The sequence below is a fragment of the Podarcis melisellensis genome, assembly GCF_964234715.1.
Source record: "Podarcis melisellensis genome assembly, chromosome: 17".
NCBI lineage: Eukaryota > Metazoa > Chordata > Lepidosauria > Squamata > Lacertidae > Podarcis > Podarcis melisellensis.
In genome coordinates, this window is record NC_138534.1 from 1998447 (window position 1) to 2026379 (window position 27933).

The 27933-nt window shown below is 45.1% G+C and overlaps 1 protein-coding gene across 3 annotated transcripts in view; it reads right to left on the reverse strand.

Moving 5' to 3' along the window:
- Positions 1-603: 603 nt before the first annotated feature.
- SHFL (shiftless antiviral inhibitor of ribosomal frameshifting) overlaps positions 604-27933 on the reverse strand; it is a 31317-nt gene continuing 3987 nt past the window's right edge. The window contains exons 2-11 of one of the 3 annotated variants that reach the window (XM_081895300.1): positions 26671-26763; positions 26087-26170; positions 14661-14705; positions 11736-11785; positions 8682-8726; positions 7686-7718; positions 5247-5402; positions 4180-4283; positions 2727-2875; positions 604-2255 (exon numbers count right to left, since the gene is read on the reverse strand). In XM_081895300.1, coding sequence (XP_081751426.1) covers positions 2047-2255; positions 2727-2875; positions 4180-4283; positions 5247-5402; positions 7686-7718; positions 8682-8726; positions 11736-11785; positions 14661-14705; positions 26087-26105 — 810 coding nt within the window. In that variant the 5' untranslated portion in view covers positions 26106-26170; positions 26671-26763 and the 3' untranslated portion in view covers positions 604-2046. Of the gene's footprint in view, positions 2256-2726; positions 2876-4179; positions 4284-5246; positions 5403-7685; positions 7719-8681; positions 8727-11735; positions 11786-14563; positions 14706-24159; positions 24276-26086; positions 26171-26670; positions 26764-27933 lie in introns of those variants that run through there. The other 2 variants (XM_081895298.1, XM_081895299.1) reach the window with 2 other exon arrangements.

A 27933-nucleotide genomic window follows, 5' to 3' on the forward strand; every position in this document is an offset into this window, starting at 1 on the left:
GCTACTGTCCTAGTTCTAAGAAAGTTTAGAAACATGGGGTTTTTAAAATGATCTGCTGCCACTGACTAACTCTAAGGCTGCATACGCGTGACATTTTATTCTAGAATCAATGGGACCGAGTATTCATCTGGGGCACATGGAGGAAGGAAAAGGTGTGGATAACCTAATAGAGGGTCAGAGTTTTCAATCACATATCAAGTAACTACTCCCATCCTTGTAGATGGCAGGCTATAGATTGAGAGCAACATGTTAAATATTGAGAAAAACTTTTTGTTATGGGGGGGGGAATTGTGCTACAAATGGGTGAGTGTTTATGTAGTCTGTGATTAAAGGACTGTGCTTCTGGGCACTGCCCCATGTGGGTCTTCCCAGCACAGACCAGTCTTTTTTTTAGAATTGCAGAGAGTTGGAAGGGACCCTGAGGGTCATCTAGCAGCCCAACCTCCTGCAATGCAGGAATCCTTTGGCCATCGTGGGGCTTGAACCCACGAGCCTGAGATTAAGAGTCTGATGTTCTACTGACTGAGCTATCCCAGAAACAATTCACAGACCAGTCTTTTGATCATTTTTATACAGGTAGAAATCAGGCAACATTTCAATGGTGGGGGAGAAAACATAATTTTAATTGCACCCACTTTTTTAATGCACCAGGGCAAGAAATAATATCTACATACATGATAGAAAACATTTGCCCATAAACATGAGACAGTGTGTTGTAGATAGATCTGAAACCTTTCAAATTGGAAATTAAGATACAGCACCCTGTACTAATTTGTTTTTCCAAGATCAATGCTAATATCACAAATCCTGCACAGATTACCTTATTTGGTAAAACATTGCTATATTGCCTTTCAGACCTAAAAAGGTTTCCCAAAGTGGTTTACAACAATACAGTTTTTATAACAATTAAGAAAGATTCACATAAAACTGCCTTTTCTACATGCTCAATGGGAAGGGAACTGGGTTCTCTGAACAGGACTGTTAACAGAGCACAGCTACCCCAACAAGGCTCCTCCAACTTCTCCATCCCTGACCCTTTTAATTTCTAGCCACACAAGCTCTAGGAGGCAGAGAGCATTGCTTGAAAGGTCAAGCTGCAATGTTCCCATTCTTTCTGCAACCTCCCTGAGGAAAGACACCTATGGAAATACCTGTACAGTATGGAAATTTTCAATCTCCGCCACCCACACTTTAGTTCCTAAAGCTGTAGCAACATAATAAAAAGAAACTTGGCCTCCTCCATGTCTTGCTGGGTTTGGAGAGTTTTCCTAGAGCTTGAAGCAGCATGTATTCTTTCTAATCCTGACTCCACCTGATACAGGAATGGGGACCTCATTCTGAGATACTGCTGAACTACAACTCCCATCAGCCATGGTTATTTTCAATGTTGCTGGAGCTGATGGAACAATAGTGCTACAGGTTAACCACCTCTGAGCTAATGGAAACTACTGACAAGACCAGTAGTAGTTTTCCCACCAGAACACACAAACATGATCCTCTCATGCCAACTGCATATGAAAGTTCAAAGAGCTGGTAAAAGATCATGATGAACAGGACAGAAGCGTAATCTTTGAAAAGCCTCTTAGTTCTTTTAAGGTCAGTTTAACCACTGGAAGCTAGGACATTGTCAAGTTCCACAGACAACTGGCTCCAATGGGAGATGTCAAGGAGGGCTGATTGGACATAAGATGGAACACATCCACACAGTTCTAGCTTTCTAGGATCCTAGGAATTGTAGTGGGTGAGGGTGGTGAGAATTGAGGAGAGAAGATGACTATTAAAACCAGTTTAAATCTATGGCTAAGATACATCTAGAAGATGAGCTCTCCAGAAAAGAAATAAGACTGACAACAAAAGCAAAGAAAAGCCACACTGAGAAGATAAGACAAAGTGCAGAGCCAAAGAGAAGCCCAGAATGGCGAATTCATGTGCATCATTGGAACTGTTCAGCTTGAGGAAGAAAAAAGACCCCCTTCCCAGCCATGCTCGCTAGTTTGCAACCTGGCATTCATCTCCCATCCATTCCCGCTCCAGACATCCAGGGGGTTAATTGCTGCTCTCGCCAGCCTCCTCTTCCTTCAGGTCTTCCAGGATGAGCTCATTGATGTCACAGAATGCCAAGCTGCCTTGACTTAAACAGGTGGCCACCGTGGAGCCAGTACTATCATGCTCTTGGCTGGGGCAGATGACTTTGGGCAAGCTGTTCTTGAGGCGGCTTTGAGGATGCACACAGTGAGTTCCTGGTATATGGGGCTCTGTAAGGGGACAGGAGGACACGACCCAGGGATGAAAGTGAATTATCTGTTTTGCTGGACCAGCCACACATGAACTCACCTTCCTACACTCCCTTGTTTCCACACTTTCTAGAAGGCAGTCAAGCTCTACCCCTCCCCCCTCCCCCAGCCAACATTCCTTCTGTGCTGATCATGGCAGCAGTATGGGAAAAGTTCCAATACTCCAGAGAAATAGTCAGCACATTGTCTCTCATGAACATGAAGCACATTTTGTAGAGCCACAGGAAAAGGGCAAACACAGGAAGGCACTTTTTCCTCTCTGCCAAATAATATGCCTGGAATTTTGCTCCAACGTCTTTCTACTCTGGTCCCATTTCTGCAAACTGGGACCAGATGCCACTTGGCATGGCAAGTCAACAACACATGGTGGCCACCTAGCAGGGAAGGGACACCCCATGGCACAATGCCTATTCATTGCACATTCAACCCCACCTCTTCGGTTGTAGCAATCCTCTGCAAAACACGAATGCTGCTGCCTGCTTCTTGGTCCCAGCTTCTTGCGAGGTGGGATGATAAAACTCGGGAGAACAGGGCTGTGGCAACTGTAGCAGGGAGACGGGGTCCCCATCTGGGCCGAACCACTGCAGTCAAGAGATGGAGGGAGTGCCTTTATTTATTGATACATTTACTTATTTTCTGTCATGTTCTGATATACCTCATTTTTAAACTAATTTTTTGCCATTTTATTTTGTGGAGCTCTCAGGAAGACCATTACACTGCGCAGAAAATTATACCAAGCAATAAGGAATCAACCTAGCTCAAAATATCAATACTGCACATCAGAAACCCCACTTCTCCCAGTGCCAAGCATTCTAGGGTAGAGCACTATCACATTTAATTTCCTTTGGGTGAAGCAACACCAGAACAAATAATACCAATGATTTGGAAGAAGCACCCTCCTAAAAACAGACAGCAGAATCCCACAGGACAAACTGTACCCCCCCCCGCCACAAAAGGCAACGCCTGTTTCAGGCTAACTCAGGAAAGAAACTCAGAGCCTTTTCAACTGGTAAACTGTTTTGTTTGCTCCCTTTAGTTGAAGATTTAGGCTCTGAAGATTCCCAGCCCTCAAGGCATACTAATATTTTTGTTAAACCCATATTAGAATCATAGAATGGTAGATTTTGAAGGGACCAAGAGGTTTACCCTCTGAATAAATATCAGCCAATCTTTTCTGACCAATAAGTGAGAGATCAATTAAAGAAAGGAAGGTCAAATAGAATAACAAGATGACTTGTCTCAATATCCTTAGTTATATGCCAAACAAGATTGCTGACTGTGGTAAAAGCTATTTATTATTACTTATTAAATTTATTGCCCACCCTTCACCAGCTGGTCCCAATCCTAGAGCCCAGTCTTATGCTTACACATGCAGAAGAGTCACACTGTCTTGAATGGATCTTACTCCTGAGACAGTGGCTGCGTGCAAACTATACCTTCCTTTCCCTCAAAGCCCTTCCTTTCCCTCAAAGAATTCAGGCCACTGTAGTTTACCTCCCTCAATTACAATTCCTAGCAACCCTTAGGAAACCACAGTGCCCAGAATTCTTTGAGGAAAAGGAAGGGCTTTGAGTGCGCTTTAAAGGTATAGTGTGTATGCAGTCCATGTCCAATCCCCTGCTAATGTGGGAATTCCACTGCTATGCCATCCAGCCTCTGCTTAAAATCCTCTAGTGAAGGTGAGCCCACCACCTTCTGAGACAGCCTGATGTTTCAATGTCCAACAGCTGGTACAATCAAGAAAATAATCCTAATGTTTATAGTCTAAATTCTAACATGAAACTGTTGGTTCCAGTCCTGCCCTCTGGAACAATGGAAAACCAATGTAGATACTGAAGTCCCCTTCTGTCCTACACGCTTGAGTCATTCAGTCCGTGCTGCTCACCTGAAGGTGCGTCCACACGAGGGGCAAGTGAACTCTGCTGTACCCCACATTTTGTCTTCAGGCACTGGGTCATACTTGTTCCCACACAGGTGACAACGGGACACCTGTGGAGGGCATCAAATGAGAAGCTAAAAAGGCACCCAAACTCCAGCAATGAACCACAAAATGAAATGGCTGCAAACTCAGTTCAAGTCCTGCTGAAGTCCTCTATAGAGCAAGCTGCCCATATGAGGTGTGCCTCCAATGCTGTTGCACCCTTGATTGCAGCTGCTTTATTTCTGGTTGCGGGGAGTGGTGGTGGCTGGGAGCAGTGGTCTTGGAGCGAAAAGTAGAAGAAAACACATATAGAGTTCAGCCCCCTACTCTTTGTCCATGCTCCACTTTCACTCCCCTCCCTCAAAAAACACCTCCATTGAGACACTATCCTTTCTGTATATGGATTTGGTGGAAGACCCAGTTTTAACCCAGGTCTCTTGCCATCATGTCTCCTTGGTCTTCCCTCCCTTTCTGAAGTCTACTCACCACACAAGGGACAATTTTGGGGGAAGGTGATTATCTCAGTTGCAACACCTCTGAAAATAGGTTCTGTCTGGCATAGGAATAAGGAGCCAATGGAACTTCTTTTATTTTTCCAACCCCAATTACTGGGTGTGGGGATTGTCATCAGAAGTCAGCGCATTGGAAGGGGAGGGTTAACCAGGGTGTGACACACATACACACACACACCCTAGCAATTAGGCTGAAAAACCCTTCATTAGCACCACTGGAAGCCCTTTTTCAAGCCTAACTGCTGTGCAGGGACAGAATAAGGAGAGGAAGCTGTGAGGTGCATTTGGCCTGTGGGCCAAAGGATTTTCACACATACTTTTATTTTTCCTTTTAAATTTAGGCAAAGAAATGGAGACAAAAGAGGGAGGAATGGGAGAAGTGAGGATAAAGAAGGGTTAATATCCTGAGAAAACACCCATCTCCCTTTTAGTTGAGCTACCTCAGTGGTTGTACCTGGCCATCAGTTTGGCCCTTTGAGGCAGATGATCCACGACACATGGTCATGCACACACACACACCTGTTTTCTCTTTGGGACTCGACGCCACCACATACTGTCACAGGGCTGGCAGGAAAACTGACGGTCTTCAGGTGGGATGCGGTTCTTTTCGGCATTGTCAAACATGCGCAGGTTCTTCTGCGTCAGAGGCAAGCACTTCAGCTGCTGAGCAACCTCCTGGGGAAGAATAAACATGAAGCGTGTGAGTGTGATCTCCTGGGTGGTCCTCCAAGGGCCAGGAAATTCCTTCGTGGCCAAGGGCAAACCCGCTTCCCTCACACCTGTCCAACTTGAGCAACTAGTCAGAAGACGACGATGAAGAAGAAAGCTACTGTGGCCCTGTTCCTAGTGGATGGGCCTGGGTGTATGTTGACCAGCACTGAGGGAGAAACAAGGGGCTGATCCAGACTTCCTTTTGTGACATGTTTCTAGGCACATGTCCAGTCTGTAAAGCACTGTGTGCAAGTGTGCTTCCCCACCCCCACCCCGGCAACACTTTCCCCACAAAAACTCGCTATTTACCACTGAATTGAGCAAACTGCAATCTGCAGAAAACCCGAATTGCCATTTGTTCTGATTCAGCATTAAAGGGCAGGTTTTTGCTTGGGGCAAAAGGAAAGTCCAAGAACCAAGGGTTTGCTGGTTGTGGCAAGAAGGTGAACAGGAGAGAGAGAGAGACTTCCGTGCTCTCACCACCAGCAGTTTCCCCTTCCCTCCTGGCTAGCCTTGCATCAGCTGGGAGCAGCCGCGATCTGGTGGCCTCTGCACCTGCAGCCAATCAGCATCTCCTGGCTGTAGCACCAGCTGCAAAGCAGAGGCAGGGCTAACAGCTACATTTGGTTTAAATGTTTTAATTGCTTTAACTGTTTCTGATTTGGGGGCAGGTTGCTGTTTTTATTGAGGAAGGGGAGATGTGTTTGGGAGGAAAATAAGTGGGGAGAGCAGGGGGTCAACCACAGTGGTTCTGGGTAGGGGAACGTATGGTGTGGGAGGTGGGGCAGACTAGGTAAGGGGCACACGGTACAAGCAGTTAGTGACTGTGCCGTGTGCCAGCCCCTGCTTCAGTCTGGGGAATTTCGGTTGTCCTATCAGTCAGCCCTTGGGTCTGCAGCTGCTGTTGTTGAATTTTGGTTTGGCTCTGAGTAAGAGCTCCCTCATCCATGATCTGATGATGGACATGGAGGCTGATCTGGTCTGTACCATGAAGACCTGGGTGGCTGAGCAGGGTGGAGTTGGTCTCACCCAGCTATGCCCACCTGGGTACTCAGTGAACAACAGGGCAGACCTGAGGGCTGGGGAGGAGGAGTTGCTGTGTTCTGTAGAGACTCCACCTCTCTCTCCAGGCTCAGGAGGATCTAGAGTGTGTGTTCCTGGCACTGGGCAATCAGGATAGATTAGGGATTCTGTGTCAGGCAGCCCTCCCGTCTGTGTTCAACACTGTAACAGAAAGGGGCATGGCTTGGCAGAAATTGACTTGATTGCTGTGCCAAGGAGACAGCAGACGGTACATCCAACAGTTAAGCAAGTCAGTTGCAGAAGCTAAAGTTCCTGCCACTTTCTTCCCTTTATTTATACCTCCCTCCTTGCATTTTTTTCACTGTGACTCAACTTTTCTTAATTGTTCCAGCCTTTTCTCGACTTCATTCCTGTGCTGAGAATGAGGGAGGGGAAGAATCAATACTGTATTGCAGAGCAGGAGACACAGCCCCTGCTCCTTCTCTCTCTGCGTCTGTGGCCACCTCAAGCCTCTCCCCTTCGCCTTCACTCTCTGCTGATGATTCCTCTCTGCCCCACCAGTCTGAATCTGGTTCAAAGTCCCCTTCCTCCTCAGGTGCTTCCTGGGCACTGGCTGCCACCGCTCTTCCTGCCATTCTGCTGGTTTACCACCCGCCTCGCTGCCCAGCAGTCTCCCTGCCTTTGCCGACAGAGCTGGTTTTGGAGGCAGGGTTGAGGACTCCCAGACTGCTGGTTTGGGGGGACTTCAACATCCATGCCAACGTGACTGGCTGTGGGGTGGCTCAGGACTTCATGGCTGCCATGCTGACCATGGGGGTGTCCCAAAATGTCACCGGCCCAACGCATGTGGACCTTGTTTTCTTAACTACAAAGGTCAACCTTGGTTGCTCATTAAGGAATGCAGGAACATAGGAAGGACTGAGGTCTTGGAATGCCAACATTTTGAGCATTTTCTAACAATTTAACATTAACCTCCCCAATTCTCTGTAACAGACTCCAATTCTCATGAGTCCCAGCCAACATGACCAATGGTCAGGAATGATGGCAGCTGTTGATTGGTTTAACGCTCCGTACCAATGTAATGAAGTTTTAATTATGACTTAACGGCACATCAGTATGGTGGATTCTCTTTTTTTTCTCCGATCTTTCCCTTATTTTCCTTATTCCACCCCCAATGGTTTTGTCCCAGTGACCACAGCAGTCCAGCCCTGGACCTATTCTCACCTTTATTTTCTCATCACTCTTGTCATTTCGTTTCTGCAAGGAAAGAAATAAACTATGATGCACAACATTATTCAATCAATATAACCCAGTACACATTGTTTGAACACAAAAACATTCACTGAGCATATCCTTTTCAAATGCTACATGCTGTTTCTAACTCCTGAGGTTTTTCTCTGGTCGTCCTATAAAATTAGGACCAGATTTAAAAACACAGCACTTGTGCACACAACATATTTTGCACACATGCATACAGACAACATACTCTGCATATGCACACATACAAACCTAAGAAAGTGACATCCACTGAATTTTTAAGAGTTTATTCCTGCTTTGCACCTGGTCCTCTCCTGGAGTTCTCTTCTTTTTAAAAGAATTAAAGAAGATGTAAGTAAAAGAAAGACATGACATTGGAATGAACCACCTAAGATCAGGGTGCAACTCAATTGTGTGAATAGAATATGGAATAAGACCTTCACTGCTTTCTCTTTTGATATTTTATTTATGCGGTTAGGAATTCAGGGACAATACTAGTGGCTGACAGACAAATGTGAGATTGAGCTGCTGGTATCATTGTTACACAAAAGGATGGCTCGAGATATGTTGGTGCCTGTGAAAAATCCAAATGCTGTCTTTTCCCTCTTTGGGTGCCATCCTCTGGAAGGTTCTCCTGCACATTTCCCATTTGGTTCGTTGGCAGGATTGTGCCTACCCGTTTAGATCTTTCTGCTTCTTGTTCTTACTAGCATCAGCGGCAACTAACCTGGCTGGCTTGTCTTAGTCATGTTATACAAGCAGCTCAGAAAAAGAAAGTTTTAATGGTCTCTCTAGTGGGAGACCCTAATTTACCTGAACTGCACACAGCCCAGAAGTATTCTGAGAGTATTCTTACTATTCCCTTCACCTGTCAAAAAGCAGTTCAAAAAGGGTTTGCCAAGTCAGTTAAGATCTACCCGTGGGGCTATGCCCAACAAAATACACTCCTCCTTCCCCAATCACCTGTTTCTTCTGCTCCTCTTCTTGTTCCAGTTTATCCACCACTCTCTACAACAAGAAGAAAAGTGTTGAAAGTGGCTACCATACGGCAGGAAGAACTGGACCCATAAAATAAGAAGCACAATACATATCTAGGTGACATACACACTTCTGAAAGTGACAAAAGACTATTGATCAGGAAGACTGAAAGTGCAGTTAATTCTTAAATAACAAACAGCTCAGAATTCATGTCACAGTAACTATATGATCCATCATTTTCCCAGGCAGGGCTTTTTTTCAACTGGAACTTGCTGAAACTCCATTCTGGGACCTCTCAGGTGGGCGCCATTGCCATTCTAAGAGAACGAGGGAGGTTTTCATGGTGAGAAAAATGATAAACGCAAACATATAATTAGCGGTGCCTCAAATCTGTTGCTGCAGCCGGTGACTTTCCTGCATTAGCAGGTTGGACTAGATGACCTTTGAGTTTTTCTCCACATTTATGATTCTGTGAAAACTTAGGAGACAGATGGGAGGCTCTTCCTTACTGGTGGGGAACTGAGCACCCCAGTGAGAGGAGAGGTCCTGTTCTGTGCCCCATCTGCACTATACACTTCAAGCAGAATCATACACATAGGCAGCCCTTATTCTCCTCACCAATCTACAATTTCCAGGCTGGTTTAACAGGCAACCCCCCTTCCCAGGAACTCCGGGACTGCAGCTCTGGGAGGGGAAGAGGGGCTTCTGAACAACTCTCAGCACCTGGAACAAACGGCACTTCCCAGGATTCTTTTGGACAAGCCATGACTGTTTAAAGCAGGATACAGCTTTAAATGGGGGGGGGGAGCAAATGGGACCTCTGACTGGAGCATTTCCCGCTGCTCCCATTCATGCCCTCCGTTCCTTCCAGGTCTCCTGGGAGTCATGGTCCTCTGCTTTTATCATATGTGGTAGATTTGCAAAATAACAAAGAACTTCTGGGAAATGGAGGTAGGGCACGATACCAACAAAGGAAGAATGGCAGACAAAACTGATAGAATACATAGAAATGGCTAAAAGAATCATGGACATAGAGAGACAACAGGACTGTAAAATCATAGGAAACGGAAGATACGTAGCCACTCCAGCGACATATCTCTATTTCCTCACATCCAGAAACGCAAGAGGGCTTTCACTCTTGCTAGAAGCTTGGCCTTGTCCTCACCGGTTCTGGAAGGCTCCTATAGAAGAGACTTTGCGCCTGCCCATTAGGGGAAATAGGAAGCCCCAAACATATATTTTTTAGATGTGCTTTTTATGTTGAGATTCGTAGAGACACCATTGATCCTTTGCTGAAGAGGCTCGCCGATCTTTCAGACAAATCTAAACTTAATTCTCTCCTCTTAGGCAAAGATCACAAGATGACCTGGCTGGTAGCCAGATTCTGCGCCCAGATTTATAGGCACAGATCATCCTCTAGAATAAAATAGCTTACTAGGGAAATGCTGAGGTCGCCCTTTGGGGCGCCTCAGGGTCAATTTTTTATGGTAGCCCAAATCTCAGTTGTATGGGTGTATGTATATATCTCAATTTTAACTCATGAGCTGCAATCTGCTCCAATTGTATATTTTATCTTTATGAACGCTGTTTTTATTGTGTTATGTTATGTGAGCTGATCTTTGACCGTAATAAATTATCTATCTAGAAATGATAAGTAATTTTTTTTTAAAGGAGTCATAGCCCTCTGCATCTCCAGGCAGAAATCACCAGGCCCAGTTTTGGAGGCCAAAAGAGAATTAAGGAAATGGCATTAAAAAGGCACCCAAGATTCTGAGTGAGGTGAGTTTGCCCCCTTTAATATTATTCTCTTGGCAGGGACTCAGTAGGTGAGTTTTGGGAATTATGCTTAGAGTATGAGAGATCACTGTATTTGGGTTATTTGTTTAAGTAAGATTTATAGTCTGTCTCATCCTGAGTGTCTGGGACAGGTGACAATATTTAATACAAACAGCAGAATAGGAAAATGTACATGTAGTTGAAATGTTTTGCACCAGAACTTCCTAGTTTCTTGGAATTTTGTGCTGCTGACAACTATTCAAAGTACTGCACAGTGACTGCCTGAAATTCAATTTAATATCAGCATTCCTAAGTGAATGTTCAAAATCTCAGTCAAACCTCACCTTAAAGACTTAGAAATGTTTTATTATCTTGCGTAATTAATATTTATCTGCAGACTTATTTATTTAGGTCATAACTGGACCATGGATAATTGGACCCACTTTGTTGGCGTTTGTCTGTCTCAAGAAGGCATCTTTCCTCCCAGGGTGAAGTCAAGCTGCTAGAGAAGTACTGCACCTGCTGTGGTTGTGGAGACTGATAACTCGTAACTGCTGCTTCCTACATTTTTTTGCTGAGTTAGGAGCACTTTTGACCTCTCTGGGGTGCAAGCCAGGGCAGTATGTACAGAGGCCCTGGGCTGCCCAGACCCCCCCCCTCGGCCTTGCTGATGTGGTTCAAATGAAAACAGAGCAAGACCTTTGGCACCAGCCTGACTGCATGAGTTGCCAGAAGGAGGCATACAAAATGCCACCCAACAGTCTTAGGGATTCCATTGCAGATTTGTGTTGGGTTTACTCCTTAGCCTTTACTTCTCCCAGTGATGTTCCGCAAGGCAGCAGGTATGGATGTTTCCTCGGGGTTTACTCCTGAAGGCTTTCTTACAAATGAGTATAACCACAAGGCAGCAGAGGCTTAGGAGCAGTGTTCTGCTTCTCTGAGATGGGTTACATTCCCAGGCTGATGTTTCCCACCTGCCCCTCACTTTCCTCTACAGCAAACTGCCTTCTTAACTGTGGAACCCACTGTTGGTCTCGTCCCTAACTCACTGATGGGAAGACCCATTGGCTACCCTCAGCTGCTTTAGCTGGCGAGTGGAGTTGTTAAATTAGGATAGCACAGCTGTTGGGTTAATAAGAGCTTCATTTGTTTAACATTTCAGTATCTATAAATGCCCCTTAAAAGTAGCTTCTGACTCCTTACTCTTCATCTACCTTTTCCCAGCTTTTCACCTCTGCCTAAGATAAACAGACAGAGAATTACCAAAGCCACAGGATCATCATCGAGGCTCTCTCCATCTTCTGGGTCCGTATCTAAAAAACAGCAACACCACGAAGTTAGAGCAGGCTGAATGTGAGTTGCTGTTAGGAAGGAGGTCTCAAACTGTGAAATGTAAATGTGCTGACGCTAGGAATTGAAAGCATTCTGTGACCAGACGAGAGGGAGCTGTATAAAACACAAGTCAGTTTACATCGACTTGTACCCTTTGTTCTAATCGACTGCTGCAATGCACTCTGTGTGGGTCTGGCCTGGAGACTCCAGCTCAGGGCTTTAGTGTTGCGCCCCTTCCTTGGGGTTGTGCGGCTCGCAGCTGTGCATCAGAGGCGGGTTTATTTTGCAGTGTTGATGGTGCAGAAAGCACCAAAAAAGCTCAACAACTTTGGGTGGGTGCTCCCCTAAAAACAAGTTCTGGCGCCTCTTTTTCTAGTAAAACAAGCCCTGCTCTAGCTGGTGCAAAAGGTGGATGGGGACAGATTATTGCCAGCACTTAGCTCAGGTGCTCAAAAGTTTATAGTGGCTCAGGTGAGGTTCAAGGTTCTGGTCTTAATTTACAGGGCCAGTAACACCTCAGATCCAGGACGCCTAATCCCTTATATTGCTGTCCAGCCACTGAGGTTTTTGAGGGAGTCACGGTTACTGGTCCCCCATGGCTCAGATCCACCTGGAGCTGTGCGTTTAGTACTGCAGACCCAATTTTATGGAACTTCTTTCCAGTTGAGGCCAGAAGACAGCGCCTGCCTCCTGCTGAATGCCGGGTGCCCACTGAAGACTTCTTTATTCCAGCAGGCACTGTAACTGAAGTCTGATTTTACTATTTGAACATTTACCTTTTCTTTTCTTTTTGCTTTTATTAACAGATTTTCATGAATAAAAAGTACACTCAGTGTCTCTGAATTTCAAATCATAAAGTCAGGAAGGTCAGTTCTGTTCAGTTTGAGACATCTTTGTTATGGGCAGTATGGGGCTGGGCTGGGGAATGAGAAGTGGGGAGACACATGGGAGGAAATAGGTATGTGGGGAAAACAGTAAACTTTCATTCTTTTTCATAGTATATGAACGGAGCTTCTGGGAGTGTCATGCGGGTAGGTATCTTGATTTTGCTGGTGCAGCGAGAGACCAGAGGAACTTCTACCTTTTCTGTATTGTATTTCTTATACACCAATTAGAGACGACTGCAGTTAAGCGGTATAGACATTGTTTAAATAAATGATAAACTGTTTTAAGGATTGTCTTGTCCAATGGCAGAACAATCTTCATTCCTTCCTTCTACTTTTTCTTTTGGCCACCCATACATCAGTCTCCTTTGACATTAGCAAGCTTCATCAATATATTGTGCTCTACAAGATGGCGGTTGTATATGTACTGTGAAGGTACTTCTTGGCGTGCCAGTCAGATGTGCTGCAGCTGCTGGGCTGCCCTCGTTCATGTCCCTGCCCTCTTTAGAGGCTCCCCATTTCTGCAGGGTAACAGTAGAAGTACTTCCAATAGGGCTGCCACATGGAAGATGGAGCAAGCTCGTTTTCTCCTGCTCTGGAGAGCAGGACTTGAACCAATGGCTTCAAGATATAAGGAAGGAGATTCTGACTAAACAGAAGAACTTTCTGTAGGTAAGAGCTTTTTGACAGTAGAATTGTCTCCTTTGGAAGGTGGTAGACTCTCCTTCATTAAAGGTTTTTAAGCAGAGGTTGGACAACCTTCTGTCATGAATACTTTGAGATTCCTGCATTGCAGGGAGTGGGACTAGATGACCCTTGTTGTCCCTTCCAGCTCTATAATTCTACTATTTTATATGGGTCTTGCATGGAAGGAATGTCCTAGTAGTAGTAGGCTGGGCAACCTGTTCAGGCAGGCATCAACTTGTGCTTTTTGTAGTTACACAAAACCTTGCCTAACCTAGTACTTTAACACTGCAGCCTGCAGCCCAGGGTATAGGAGATCTGTCCAGATGTTGTTGGACTCCAACTCCCATCAATCCCAGGCGTCATGGATGAAGGGAACAGAGGTTGGGTGTGTGGCTGGGTATATGGGGACAAAAGTAGATATAGATCATTTGTGTTAATTAATAAAGGACTTGGCTGGATCCCTAGATCCAAAGCGCAGGGCTACATGCACTCTCCAGCAGGACAGAGCCCTCAGCAGAATTTAAAAACACTGAATCATGCAGCACAGTGAAGTGTGAGGAATATAGGCTGTTAGACTTTTTTAATATCCTGTTCTAGCTGCTTGCAGCACTTCCCCTCGCCTCTTGCAATGAACAGAACACACCATTAGCAAGTTTAAAGGCTTTACTTACAGAAATCCAAAGGTCAGGTTCATGTATTATTCCATGCCACAGCAAGAAATACACAGGTAGAAAATATTGGGTTTACAAAATATAGTGAAATAGCTCTGAGCTCACAGTCTGACCTTGTAGTGAGCAAGTTCAGCCATGTCCTATCTTGGTGAGTTCACATAGTGAAAGAGAATGAACCCAGGAAGAAACTTAATTTCCACGCTTCTGGGTGAGGGGCATGACCTAACTGAGTCTAGGAACACAGTTCTGTGATCTTAACCCTTTCATTCATTAACTAGCCCTATGCTTTCTAGTTATATTTGACTGTAATTTCCCACAGTTTGGTCATGTGTTATGGATGCCTTAGTTGAAATTCCTGCATTGCAGAGGACTGGACTAGATGACCCTTGGGTTCCCTTCCAACTCTATGGTTCTATGGTTCTAAGCACTCTCAGACTCCCCAGCTGCAATATGGAGATGCCTCCCCCTTTCTCCCATACAATGCAGTGCTTCTGACCAGCACGAATGGCTGACTCACCTTCCAGCTCATTTTTGCAGAGAATGATGCGACTACAAGCGAGCTCATGATTGTTGCAGAACTGCCTCATCAGCACTGTAGCCGTTTTGATGCTCACCTTCCCATAAAATTTCTCTCGCAGTCGACGAACACTTTTCTCCAGCTGCACCGGAAGTGTAAGATCAGTTAGTCAGTTGGTCAAGGGAGAAAAAGAAAAAGCTTGCATAGCTTAGCCAGGGTTGTTTCTAAAGTCCGCTCCTTTCATTGGGGCTAAGCTAGACGTGACACAAAACCCAACTTTAACAATCACATCAGGTTTGAAACAAACAAACAGTTGTGTGTGTGCGTCATTTAACACTTTCATCCCAGGCTGTGGCAGTTGCAAACCCCACTCCCACATCTTTAGTGGAGAAATAATGAAGGCCCAAAAGCAAATTGAGAGGCATCTAAGGAAATTGATGTAGCTGCATAAGGGGCTGACAGATGAGCTGAGGGTTAAGAAGGCCATGTATAGGAAATGGAAGAAAGGGGAAATCACAAAGGAGAAGTATACATGAGTAATCAACAGTTGCAGGGTGAAAGTCAGGCTGGCTAAAGCTCTGATGAACTCAGGCTTGAAAGAGAGGTTAAAAAATAATAAAGGTTTCTTTAGCTATGTCCGAAGCAGAGGAAGAACAAGCAAGTGGAAGGTCCTCTACATGGAGTAACGAAAGCGGAGTAATGCTATTAAGTGACAAAGCAAAGGCAGAACTAACTATTCGACACCTACTTTGCCTCTGCCTTCACCCAAAAGGAAAGTGATGCCAAAGCTGGTGTTAACAGAATAAATAATGTAAGGGGAGGGCTATGGCCCAAGATAGGAAAAGAGGTAGTAAGTGAACACCTAGCTACCGTATTTTTCGCTCTATAAGACGCACCCAACCATAAGACACACCTAGTTTTAGAGGAGGAGGAGAACAATATTCTCTCCCTCTCTGCGCAGGGGCTCCGTTTCTCCTCCCGCTTCGCTGAAGGGGCTCTGCGCAGAGAGGGAAGAGCTGCACAGCGCCTCTCCACAGCTTCAGGGATAGCCGTGCCAAACCTCTTCAGGGGAGGGGGAGTGTTCCTCCCATTGCCCCGAAGAGGCTTTGCGTGGGTATCCCTGAAGCCAGGAGAGCAAGAGGGATCGGTGCGCACTGATCCAGGCTTCAGCGATAGCTGCGCAGCCTGCATTCACTCCATAAGACGCACCTTACTTTTTAGGAGGGGAAAAGTGCATCTTATAGAGTGAAAAATACGGTACTTTAAATGAATTTGAATCTCCAGGGCCTGGTGAGCTGCATCCAAGGGTACTAAAGGAGCTTGCAGATGTAATCTCAGAGCCTTTGTCTATGATTTGAGAATTTTTGGAGAACAGGTGAGGTTCCTGCAGACTAGAGGAGGGCAAATGTTGTCCCCATCTTCAAAAGGGGGTTGGGGAGAAGACCCAGGTAACTACTGACCAGTGAGCTTGACATTGATACCAGGTCTGACCCAGCGATGGACAGCAGGAGAGTCAGCAGCAATGCTGTTACCCACCCTCCTTGGCTGCAGTAGCTCCACTACCGGGTCACGTTTGACTTGGCAGCAGAGAGCATCTCACATCAGCCCCAGCAAGGCGCGCCCGTCCCCAGCAGCTCTGCCTCCATTGCCGAGTCAGACCTGACCCAGTGGCAGAGAGCAGGGAGGGAGTGGGCAGCAGCTTCCCTGCCCCTCTCCTACCCTGAACTGTGGCACGCAGGCGGGTGCCCTCTACGCCCTGCCCCCCTTGGGGCTCCACTGCTGTACTGGAAACCTGATAGTAGACAGATACACTCACACACATACACACACACACCCTAACAGACGGCTCGCCACCCTTCATCTTAATATCACAGGGCAGTTCACAAATAAAAATACAAAATGACAATACAAAATAAATAACAAAACAAAAACAAGCCAACAACCCTGCTCCCACAAACACATAGAATGTTAATAAGATGAATGCCTGGTTAAAGATAAATATTTTCGCCTGGCACCTGAAGGTATGTAATGAAGGCACCAGGCGAACCTTATCACTAGGCAGGCCGCCCTGCTGGCAACTGAGGGCAACTTTGTTTGAGATTGCGTCAGCATTGCACAAGGGATACTCCTCCTAACTTTGCCCCCATGCCTTCAGTTTGCACAAGATAAACATGACCTCAAGAGTCTCCATGACACCACCCTCATGCAACAGCAGAGGAAAATTGCTCACAGTTTGCTGAAGCTCTTAGAAACAGAACATGTGGCAGACCAGACTGTATTGCGTACGGAGGGATGTCATGCTGAGGCTCTCTTCCTTTTCTGCAGATACATTCACTGCACTTAAACATCCTTGCTTTCAATTGGTTCCTCTTCATACTATCTTCTCGACTGATAATGAACTTAGGGATACTTGGTCCCTTAAAGGGAAAGCTGGACTGTAAAAGCCAAACCCCATTTTTCTATAACAGCCTTGCTTCCAAATAATGGATTCTCCATGGCTGCCATTTAGCATTGTGTGTGAAAGAAGCCAGTGAGCCGACCTTTTCTGCTTGTAGGTATCTGAACAGCTGAACACTCTGTGGCAGGAATTTAGGGGGGGGGGGGCTCCAGCAGATCTCATGCACATGCAGCCCACTGCCAAAATCAGCATAATCACTTTTGTGACTTTTGTGATTTGTCCCAACAAAACACTTCATCACAGTTTCTTCCTATCTATTCAAAGGGCCTCTGCTGCACAATACCAAATGTAACAATTCACTGATCAATGTATCTATGTACTGGCTCACTGGGAAAACTTCAGAAATTCATATAGACATGTGAGCTCAGCTACTCAGCAGCCCCTCTGCCCACTGGCAGAGGAAGAGGAGTGCGGGGAGAGCGCACCGCCCCTGGCAGCGCGATCCCCAGGGTTCCATTGCGGCTCCCCTCCCCCCCCGCCTACTCTGGGCACCCCACCCTCGGAGCATGAAGCTCCGCCACTGCCTCTGCCTGAGGGATAATTCCTGGCATCCTGATACCTGAGTGCCAGACAGGTAGCCATTCCAGAAATAACAAACCCAGATGAAGACACAAGGGTGTGATGAACTTGGCTGGGAAACAGGGAAATGTAAATATCTCTTTTGCTTCACTTGATGGGTGTGTGGTGGAGGGCAAGGGGAGGAATGGGGCAGGGTCCAGGATGCTCAGATTACTGCCACCAGACCTCCCCTTTCATGATGTAACCATGATGTATTAGTGATGTAGTTTGGGGGGTGTAACATGGGGATTAGCAGCTAATAAAAGTTTGGGTTCTCTTTTGTTTGGGGCTTCCATCTTGTTTCACCTGGTGACAGGTGGGAGTCCTGTGGCAACAGTCTTCAATCAAGACCAAGCCTACTGGCTGCTGTTTGCTCTGGTATTCCTGGCTGGTGTCCTTATTTTTTGTCCAAGGGAGCCCTCAGATTTCTCTGTTAACAACTCCATACAGCTAATAAACATGGTCAAACAGTAGTTTTGCATTCCAAACATTCATAATTTGTTGTTGCTAACACATGAGCTTTCAAAGTTATATGACCAGCACCCCTCAGTCAGCTGCACAGCAATAAAAAGCTAAAGCGACTGAAAAGTTGTCATTGGTGACTGTTTTCCCAGCACTGTTGCTCAAAAACTGGTTGGTAATGCTGGTAGTTGTTATAAGAATTCTAAGGTCCCAAATATAAAATAAAAATTCATAAATGTACAAGGCAAACACATACACAAGTATATAAACCATGTGTCTGAAATAGTACAGGAGAGCAGTCCTGAAGTCATTTTGACTCTCCCAAATTGACCTCAAATATTTCTCTGCAAGGAGGAAGAAATGAGAAAGCCTCTCCATTGTCTTTTGCTTACCTGTCTTAAGGGTGGATTTGTGTATGAATAGGGTGAGCCTGTGACCTGGATACAGGAATTAAAAAGTATTTACCATCACAAAAGAATGGCCAGGCTGCCCAGTTAAAGCAATCAGTGACCATTGTCAGGTATCCGGGCAGACAGGATTTCTGCTGTAGACGGCCTCCTGTGAAGTATTTCTGCAGGAGACTGCTTCCTTCCGTGATGTATGTATGATGTTTTTGGGGGGTGGTCTTCAGCTACAGAGTGGGCAATTTCGAAAGTCTATATAAGGACTTACACACCATTGTTCTGGGTTCCTTCTCCCTCCTGTGTGGGGTGAGCGGGGGAGCCTGTTCCAACAGTTTAATAAAGATCAGGCTTTGCTTCTCAATATACTCTGGTTGGCCTCTGTTATTTTCTCCTACTGATAAGGCACCCACTTAAGGACTCTATATGGGCTCTTGGGTACCCCATAAGGGAAAAAGAGCCGCTTTTTCTTATAACATAGTGAAAGCAGAGGTTTTGCCATTTCTCTCCTGTCCCTGAAATCATGTGTTTGTGTTGCAAATACATTGCAATTTTAAATTTACGAGGGCAGGCCTACTTGTTATGAGGCAAAGATGTGATTCCTAACCTTATAATATTAACGGAGGAGCACTCACAGAGCAGCCTCAGCAAGGAGGGGGATGGCTAATCCTCCCCTGCTCACAACTTCTCTCCCACCACCCTAGATATTGTTCCCTTAGCAGGATCTCCTTATTCAAAGACAAAAATAATCACTATTTGGAGGGGGGTGGCAGGTGCCTGGGAAGAGGGGAGAAATGATAGGTGTGGGAAGGGGTTGAATGCCTTCTCTCTTATTTTACCACTAAGTGCCTAGTCTGTGTTTGGGAAACACGCAGTCCTGTCCTCAATACAACAATAATCTGAGCAGGGGGGAATGCATTACTTCCTCCAGGCTATAACCAAGCTGCTTGGAGGGCTGTAGCTCTGTGGCAGAGCACATGAGCTGAAGGCACGGGGTCTCTAGGTCCATCTTCAGCATCACCAGGGCCTGAGACCCTGGAGAGCTGCTGCCAGTCAGTGACTGACTCACGGACTGACTCAGGGCGTACTCGCACTGCCTTAGACAGCGGTGACGTTGCTGGGGTTATGTTTTATGCATTTCAGAGCTCTTTCTTCCTTGTGTTGTTCACATCAGCACAACGTCCTTTCATTTCTGCATGTGTACAGACCAGGGGAACTGACAGGGCAAGGATGTCTTTATGCAAAGGTGTTCACACATTGGCTTAGGCTAAGGTTATTAGACGTCCCCATTTGCCGATTTACAAATCAGTCCCCTGACAAAATCCATCTATTTAGTAGGAAGTTGAAAAGTGTCCCCAGATTCACTGAAAAAACTCTGGTAACCTTAGCTTAGACCAGGGGTCAGCAACGTTTTTTGAGGCCAGGTCAGTCCACTCACTGGCAGACCTTTTAGTGGGCCAGAGCATGCACACCCATGCGTGCGCTCAAGCTATTTCCAGCGCACTTCCAGGACAGAGGAGAACCCATGCGCACACTATTTCCAGCACTCTACCGACCGGGAAGTCAGTCCCCATGGCAAGAAAAAAAATGGCGCCGCAGGGGGAGCACAGAATCCCCATGCCGATCCACGGAATGGCCATGGGCCGGTTCCAGGAAGCTCATGGGCCAGAAGTGGCCCATGGGCCTTAGGTTGCCGACCTCTGGCTTAGACAGCTTAAGGTTGGAAGGTGGTGTTAGGCTGTATGCCTCAGTCCCTTTCAATTCTTGGATCCAGCAAGTGTAACCCCATCAAGAGCAGGCAACCTCCCAGCCACCCACTAACAGTGCCACAGTCTGATCTGGATTGAGCTTCAGTTTGTTGGCTCTCATCCAGTTCATTACCGAGGCAAGTTCCTGGTCCAGCACTTCCACTGCCTCCCCTGCAGATGTAAAGGAGAAGTAGAGGTGAGTGTCATCCGCATGCTGCTGACAACATACTCCAAACCTCTGGATAACCCCACCCAGCAGTTTCATGTAGATGTTAAACAACATGGGGGATAGGACTGAGCCCTGCAGAACCCCACATTGAAGGTTCTGCAGAGCTGAAAAGCATTCCCCAAGCAACAGCCTCAGGGAATGACCATCTAAGTAGGACCTGAACCACCACAAAGCCGTGCCACCCACCCCTAACTCAGACAGCCACTCCAGAAGGATACCATGGTCAATGGTATCAAAAGCCGCTGAGAGGTAGAGGAGAATTAACAGGGACACATTTTCCCTGTCTCTCTCTCAACAGGGCGACCAAAGCAGTTTCTGTGTGAAAACTGGGCCTAAACCCAGACTGAAATGGATCTAGAAAATCAGTTTCCTCCAAGAGCACCTGGATTAATGAAGTTTAACTATGGTTAGCCATGCTGTCTGAACTGGCACATAAAGCACATATCAGGAGCAACACCAGCTGCACAGGAAAAGGCAACAACAGCATCTATGGATTCTATGACACAGGCACTGCTTAAAATAAACCAATCTTTGGAAGCACTGACAAAGCTGTCTACAGAAAATTCTAAAAAACTGACAGAACTGACAGCAAGATTGGACTTGAATACTGCAACGGTGACATCTAATACAGATTCTATAAATAGATTAATTCAAGAAAGTTCGGAAACAAGAAAGATTGCTGAAAGTGCTAAAAGTACCGCAGAGGAGACAAGGGAAAAGTTTGTGCCGATTGCAAAAAAAGTGAATGAACATGATGCAACTTTGGCCTTAATGGAACTGCAGAGGAAGAAGAAAAATCTGAAATTAAGATTGCGGTGAAAAAACTTAATATGGACTCTAAATGGCCAAAATACTGTGAAATCCTAGAACAAGATGGTGAGAAGCTTAAACTTCAGAGTTATGAGAAATTAAAGTTCAAAGTTCGAGATTGGTTACATTACCATCAGATAAATGAGACATTTAAGCAGGACAGGAAAATAGGATTTCAGAAGGAGAGGTCAAAGTTAGAAACAGAATTGTTAGAACCCAATACTAAGAATTTGTCTAGAATGTATAACTTGCTGTTGAAATGGAATACACAGGATGAAATCGTGAAATCAGCTATGATTAAATGGGCACAGGATATCGGTCATGACATTATGTTTGCTGATTGGGAACAGTTATGGACCACTGGTGTTAAGTTTACGGCATGTAATGCCTTAAAAGAGAACATAATGAAAATGATTTACAGGTGGTACATGACCCCAGTCAAGCTTGCAAAAATTTATCATTTACCCAATAATAAATGCTGGAAATGTAATGAGACTGAAGGTACCTTTTACCACCTTTGGTGGACCTGCCCAAAGATTAAAGCCTTTTGGGAAATGATCTATAATGAAATTAAGAAAGTCCTTAAGTGGACGCTTCCTAAGAAACCTGAGGCTTTTCTCCTGGGCATGGTTGGCCAACTGGTGTCAAAGAAGGATAGGACATTTTTTATGTATGCTACTACAGCAGCAAGAATTCTTCTGGCAAAGTATTGGAAGATGCAAGAACTACCTACTCTGGAAGAATGGCAGACAAAGGTGACAGACTTCATGGGATTGGCAGAGATGACCGGCAGAATCCGCGACCAGGGGAAAGAGACAGTGGAAGAGGACTGGAAGAAATTTAAAACATATCTTAAAAATTGTTGTAAAGTTGAGGAGTGTTAAGATGTCAAGGGGTAAGAACTAGAGAATTACAGCTGTAATTAATAAGTTTAAGTAAACTTAATGGAAGGGAACTAGTAGATAAATGGACTAATGGGTTGCTAAAGAACTGCAAAACAAGGATGCAGCGAAAGGGAGGTATGGGGAAGTCGGAGGAAAGAAGGTGTATGAAAAAAACATTATGATTTAAATGTTTTATATGTATTTGTCTTTTGTTTTGTTTGTGTGTTTTTATTATGTGTTTAAAAAATGAATAAAAATTATTTTTTAAAAAAAAGAAAATCAGTTTCCTCCAAGAGCACCTGGATTAATGAAGTTTAACTATGGTTAGGCATGCTGTCTGAACTGGCACATAAAGTTTGTGACTCAGCTTTCACACCAGAAATCATCTTTTGAAATGAGTTTAAATTATGGCTTATGCTAACTATTGACAATCAATAACGACAAGCAGAGGCAGCACCATGGAGATGGGTGTAAACTTTTCAACTGAGTACTGACAAGATGGAGAAGGGAAGTAGCTGTAATTTGTGATTTAGACCTGTATTTCTTAAAGTTTTGTACTGTTCTAGATTCTGATTAAGACAACACTTTTAATAAAGTGAGCTCTGTCCCATGAACACTTACATCACAATATATTTGCTAGTCTTTAAGGTGTCACAACAACCTTTGCTATTTTTGTGGTGACAGTAACACAGCTATTCCCCCAACCTCCAAGGAATTACATATACCAGTAATTATAACCTGGAGCACAAGCAAATTTCTGCCTTGGAGGCTGTATTTAGTCAAGGCCTCAAATACTAAACTTTTGATATGTAGCACCTTGCTCTTCTTTTACTTGATGTCATGGACTGGCTGGACACAGAGGAATTGTGGGAGGCATCAGCTGAGAGCCTGGGGAGTAGTGGTGGGAAAATAATGAGTGGTCAGAGGGAGAAGACTGGGAGGAGGAGGTATCCAAAACTGAAGGGGCAACAGGGTTTAGTGAGCAGGGAGAGTCTGTGGCACAAAGAAGCCCAGAAGCAGAAGTGGAAGCAAGAGTGGAAACTATTATGTGTGATTTTGTTTGCTGAGCCTTCAATTCCGCCATCTCGCAAGATATAATTTGCATCTTAACTGATACTTTTAACCATTTTTATAAACATGAACGTTGGCATTTCTGCTGTTCCAAAAGTGGTTCAAAATATTGAACATTATTGTTTGCCAGATTTCCATGTCATGACAACTGATGTCTTTTCATCTTGTTTGGGGCAACATTGGAATCTGAAAGCTTCCCACCACAGATCAAACACATAGGCTGAGAGATGTTTTCATCTCCAGCCCATGTAAAACCGGGGCTCAGATAGCTAGCCACATGTTGTCCACAAACTACCTTTTTGGGAGGTTTGCTCGGTGTCAAATTAAACAAGTCTTCTCTAGCACACTATTTGAATGGTGATTCTGGATCACAACTAGGATTTTCCTCAGTATTACTTGATGTTCTCTCTCTCTCTCTCATTTTTGAAACATATATATTAGCCACCAGCCACAGATCTAGATATATGGGGCAGAATGCAATTATTATTAATGGGGAGAATCTCAGTGATAAAAATGAATATTCTCCCAAAAATGTTTTTATTCCAAACAATCCAATACTTAACGGCACATGATAAAAGTGACCTATGTTGGAAATGTAAGGAAGCAACTGGCCCATTTTCTCATTCATGGTGGTAGCACAAAAATGGAGAACAGATGCAGTCCCGGCACGAGAAGTCTGGCCCCTTAAAGTACGCATTAGATTGCAGTGTATAGAACTTGCCAGCATGACAGATTGAGAAAGGGGCTAGTTCTGGGCTGCTTCTCCGAGGTCCGTCGTCCTCTGCCCCCGCAGCTAAATGGAGCCTCCAGCCTGGACACGACCAGAGGATGGTTGCTTCTTCATGCCTGCCTTGTGGGCTGCTAAGGGCGGGCGGCGAGGGCCCTTGCTCTGCCCTCGGAGCCGGCGGGGGTGCTTCTTCTCCCTCCCTCCCTCCCTCCCTCCTTGGGGGGCCGCGCAGGGCGACGCCTGCCTACCTCCACCTCGTCCTGCCTTGCCCGGTGCATCGCGCGGCGAGAGGCGGGGGGCTCTGCCCGCCCGGGATGGTCCGAGGGGCCGGCGAGGAGGGCGAAGCGCGCAAAGCCCAGCCCAGCCCAGCGCGCCGCCGCCGCCGCCGCTTTCACTTTCGCTCTGCGCCGCGCCCGCCCCAAGCCGGGCCGGAGCTGCCGCTTCCCCGTCGCCAGGAGAGCGCGTTTCTTGAGGGAAGAGGCCAGCTACCCCGCTGCCCCTCGCCGCGAAGGAGGGCGGGCTGCAGCTCCTCTCCTCGGCGCCCCAACATTCAACAGGTGCAGCTTCCCTCCTGGCCCCCGCAGCTCCGCCCTGGGATGTCTGCTACCTGTTGAATTTTTGTGCTTCGCGCGACTAGCGAAGTCGCCTCTCTTCCGGCGCCGAAACTTGCGAGCAATCAGGCTGCTTCGTTTCTTCTGCTTCGCACCCTCAGCTCCCCCCACCCATACGATTATCAATTCCTGTATTGTTTCTTGAATACACTGAATACATTTGTTAACCCACTCTTAGGCCCAGGAGCTTCGGACATCACACCTTCTTCTGACTCCCCTCCATACCCCATTTATCGCCCAAACTACCCTATGAGGTAGGCTAGGCGGAGAGATAGCTGTCACTGAGTTTCATGAAGGCTCCATCAGAATTTGAACTTGGGTCTCTCTGGTCCTAACACCATGCTGTTCACAATAGCATCCTGGGGTTTTATTTTATTTTTAATTCCCCCTACACAAAACAAAATATTAATTGCCCTTCAGTCAAAATTCCAAGTTTTATCACACACAGAGGGAAAGGAGGAGGTTGAGTCATCCTTCTATTTAATTATTTTTCATTGGCTATTAGAATCATGCATATCTACTCAAAAGTAAGTCACATTGGTTTCAGTGGACCTTACTCCCATGAAAATGTGTCTAGGACTGCAGTGAGCATTTAAAAATTGATTTGGTTAATCTAGTATGGTGTTTTATCTCCCACTTTGCCTTTTAACTGGCTTACAGTGGTACCTCGGGTTACATGTGCTTCAGGTTACATACGCTTCAGGTTACATACTCCACTAACCCAGAAATAGTACCTCAGGTTAAGAACTTTGCTTCAGGGTGAGAACAGAAATTGTGCAGCAGCAGCAGGAGGCCCCATGTTAAGAACAGTTAAGGTTAAGAAAGGACCTCTGGAATGAATTAAGTACTTAACCTGAGGTACCACTGCATTTTGTTATAGTGTACATGATGCATTGTATATTGTTAGCTGCCTTGGAGAGGTAGAATTTTACTCAAACTTTGAAAATAATTTTTATTAGTTTTCAATTACAACAATCCAGTAATAGCCTCATTACAATGCCAAATTATAATACAATTAATAATACTAATCATTGAGATGCCAAATTATACAATTAGGTGGCCCCCCACATACTAGAATTAATGGTTTGATGACGTTTCTGCGTTCCGAACTCTTATAAATTTCAATTACGCTCCAGTCCAAATACCAATCCTTTGTATGGCAGCTGCAGTTTTAATAACTTCCATTCATAATGACATGTTTAATAATTTCTGCACCTACAGATGAAGCATTCAAACTCTCCTTTCTGTGTGTGGCAATTATTCCATCCATAGTGTTTCTTCCTGTTTCTACCTTGATTCTCAGACTTAATCCATTCCAGAAATCCATTCCAAAACCAAAGCGTTCCAAAACCAAGGCACACTTTCCCATAGAAAGTAATGCAAAATGGATTAATCCTTTCCAGACTTTTAAAAACAACCCCTAAAACAGCAATTTAGCATGAATTTTACTATCTAACGAGACCATTGATCCATAAAATGAAAGTAGTAATCAATGTAATATACTATAAATTAAATAAGACAGTATTGTAGATGATAAAACTTAAAATTAGGGTTTTTTTCTTACCTACACTGGTGATATTCATTGTTTGGATGTGGGGCTTTTATCCATTTCCGCAGTCAATCAATCAATCAGTAGCTGAACTGGGTTCTACACAAAACACAAATTAACGGAAAAAGCCTCAAAAACAAAAACACAAAATAAATAGCAAAAACAAAAGTGCCAAACTTAATCTGTTCCGGAAGTCCTTTTGACTTCTGAAATGTTTGAATACCAAGGCACAGCTTCCGATTGGTGCAGGCGCCCTGGAAACAATAGCCAACAGCCACACCGGATGCTCGGCTTCCGAGAAACATTTGAAAACCAGAACAATTCCGGGTTCGGCATTTGGGAACCAAGGCGTTTGACTAGCAAGGCATTTGAAAACCAAGGTACCACTGTATTATGTCTATCTTTTGTCAATTGTTGCTGTTCTCCAGCATGGAGGTCCTCAAGACAAACCTCCCTGCTCAATGTAGGCTTTGCAGTGCAGGATGCAACTACAGCATCCCTGACAGCTGGCCATTCTGATGCCTTTGCTTAAATACCTCCAGTAAAGTAGAGCCCACCACCTACCAAGGCAGTCTGTTCCATGGTTTAACAACTCTTACCTTTAGGAACTTTATCTTCCTTCCTTCCTTCCTTCCTATCCCTCTCTCTCTATCCACTGACATGTTCCAGGACGCAGTTCAAATGTCACTGTTCTGTAGATAATAAAGATGAAAATCAAAACCTGATAATGTCCGTATTTTGACACCCTCAATTATTCCCCCTTAACAAATTTTCAGTTTCCACAAAATAATACGGCCCCATTTGCATGAAACATTTAAAACAGTATATACCGTATAATTTGATGGCTGAGCTTCTGGGGGATGGATGTCCTTCCTCCTCCACACAGGTTGCAAGCCATCGGATTGCTTGTCTAAGATTCTTTAGTAATATCAAATAACGGTTTTTGTTTTGTTTGCTTTAGAGCGTGGAGATTTACTGCCAGTCTGAGTCAGGATTAGTATGGCTGGAATGGTCTGTATTAATTCCTGCAATGTCTGCATTGTGATGTACTGCAGGCTTGCTCAATAGTTCTTCCATAAGGTCTTAGAGGATCACAAGTGTGTTGAACCAAAAGTGAACTGTTCCAGAAGCTTTTCTAATGCCATCTTGGTAGTCAATATAATTCCAACGTTAATTGGTAGTTGTTGTAGCAATGAGCTCATATGTGTTTATATTTACTTGCTTTGATATACACTAATTGGCTTGCTTTGATGCTATCCTTACCTGTGGACTTGGTGTAGGAATAACGAAGGCGACAAAAGGTTGGATGCAAGTGAGCTGTGCAGGAGCAAGCTGAAAAGCCAGCCTTGTGGAGCCTCTTTTTATTGGATAAAATACAGTTGGAAAAAGAGGTAGTGAAACCACTCTGAACTTTAATATATTCCATCTAAACACATTCTGCGCATTAGCAGGCGTTTCCCATAGGCGTTGTGAAAGTGGATTGTGTCTGTGTTCCTTGTTATGCTTTAGCCAAGCGTTCTGTCTAGTAAACAGATCATATGTAAGGACTAAAGGTCAGGGGGGGAAACCCTGTCTACTTGCCAAGAGGCCACAAGTTCATGGAGCGTGGGTGCAAGGCTCCTTGGCACGCTGTGGCATGCCAGGTATGAGGTGTGCCTCAGCACAAGCGGAGCCTTACCTCCATAGCTCCAAAAGGCCAGTACTGTATAAAGGACATGGAGCCTGCTATTGCTACAAAGGTGTTAGGCTTTTGTGAACTCCAAGTTTGCGCACTATGAAAAGATACTTGCTACAGTGAGAAAGGGAAGGAGTGATGCCCAGCAGATTGCCAGACAATGTGCTGACTACTGGCTAAAGCTGTG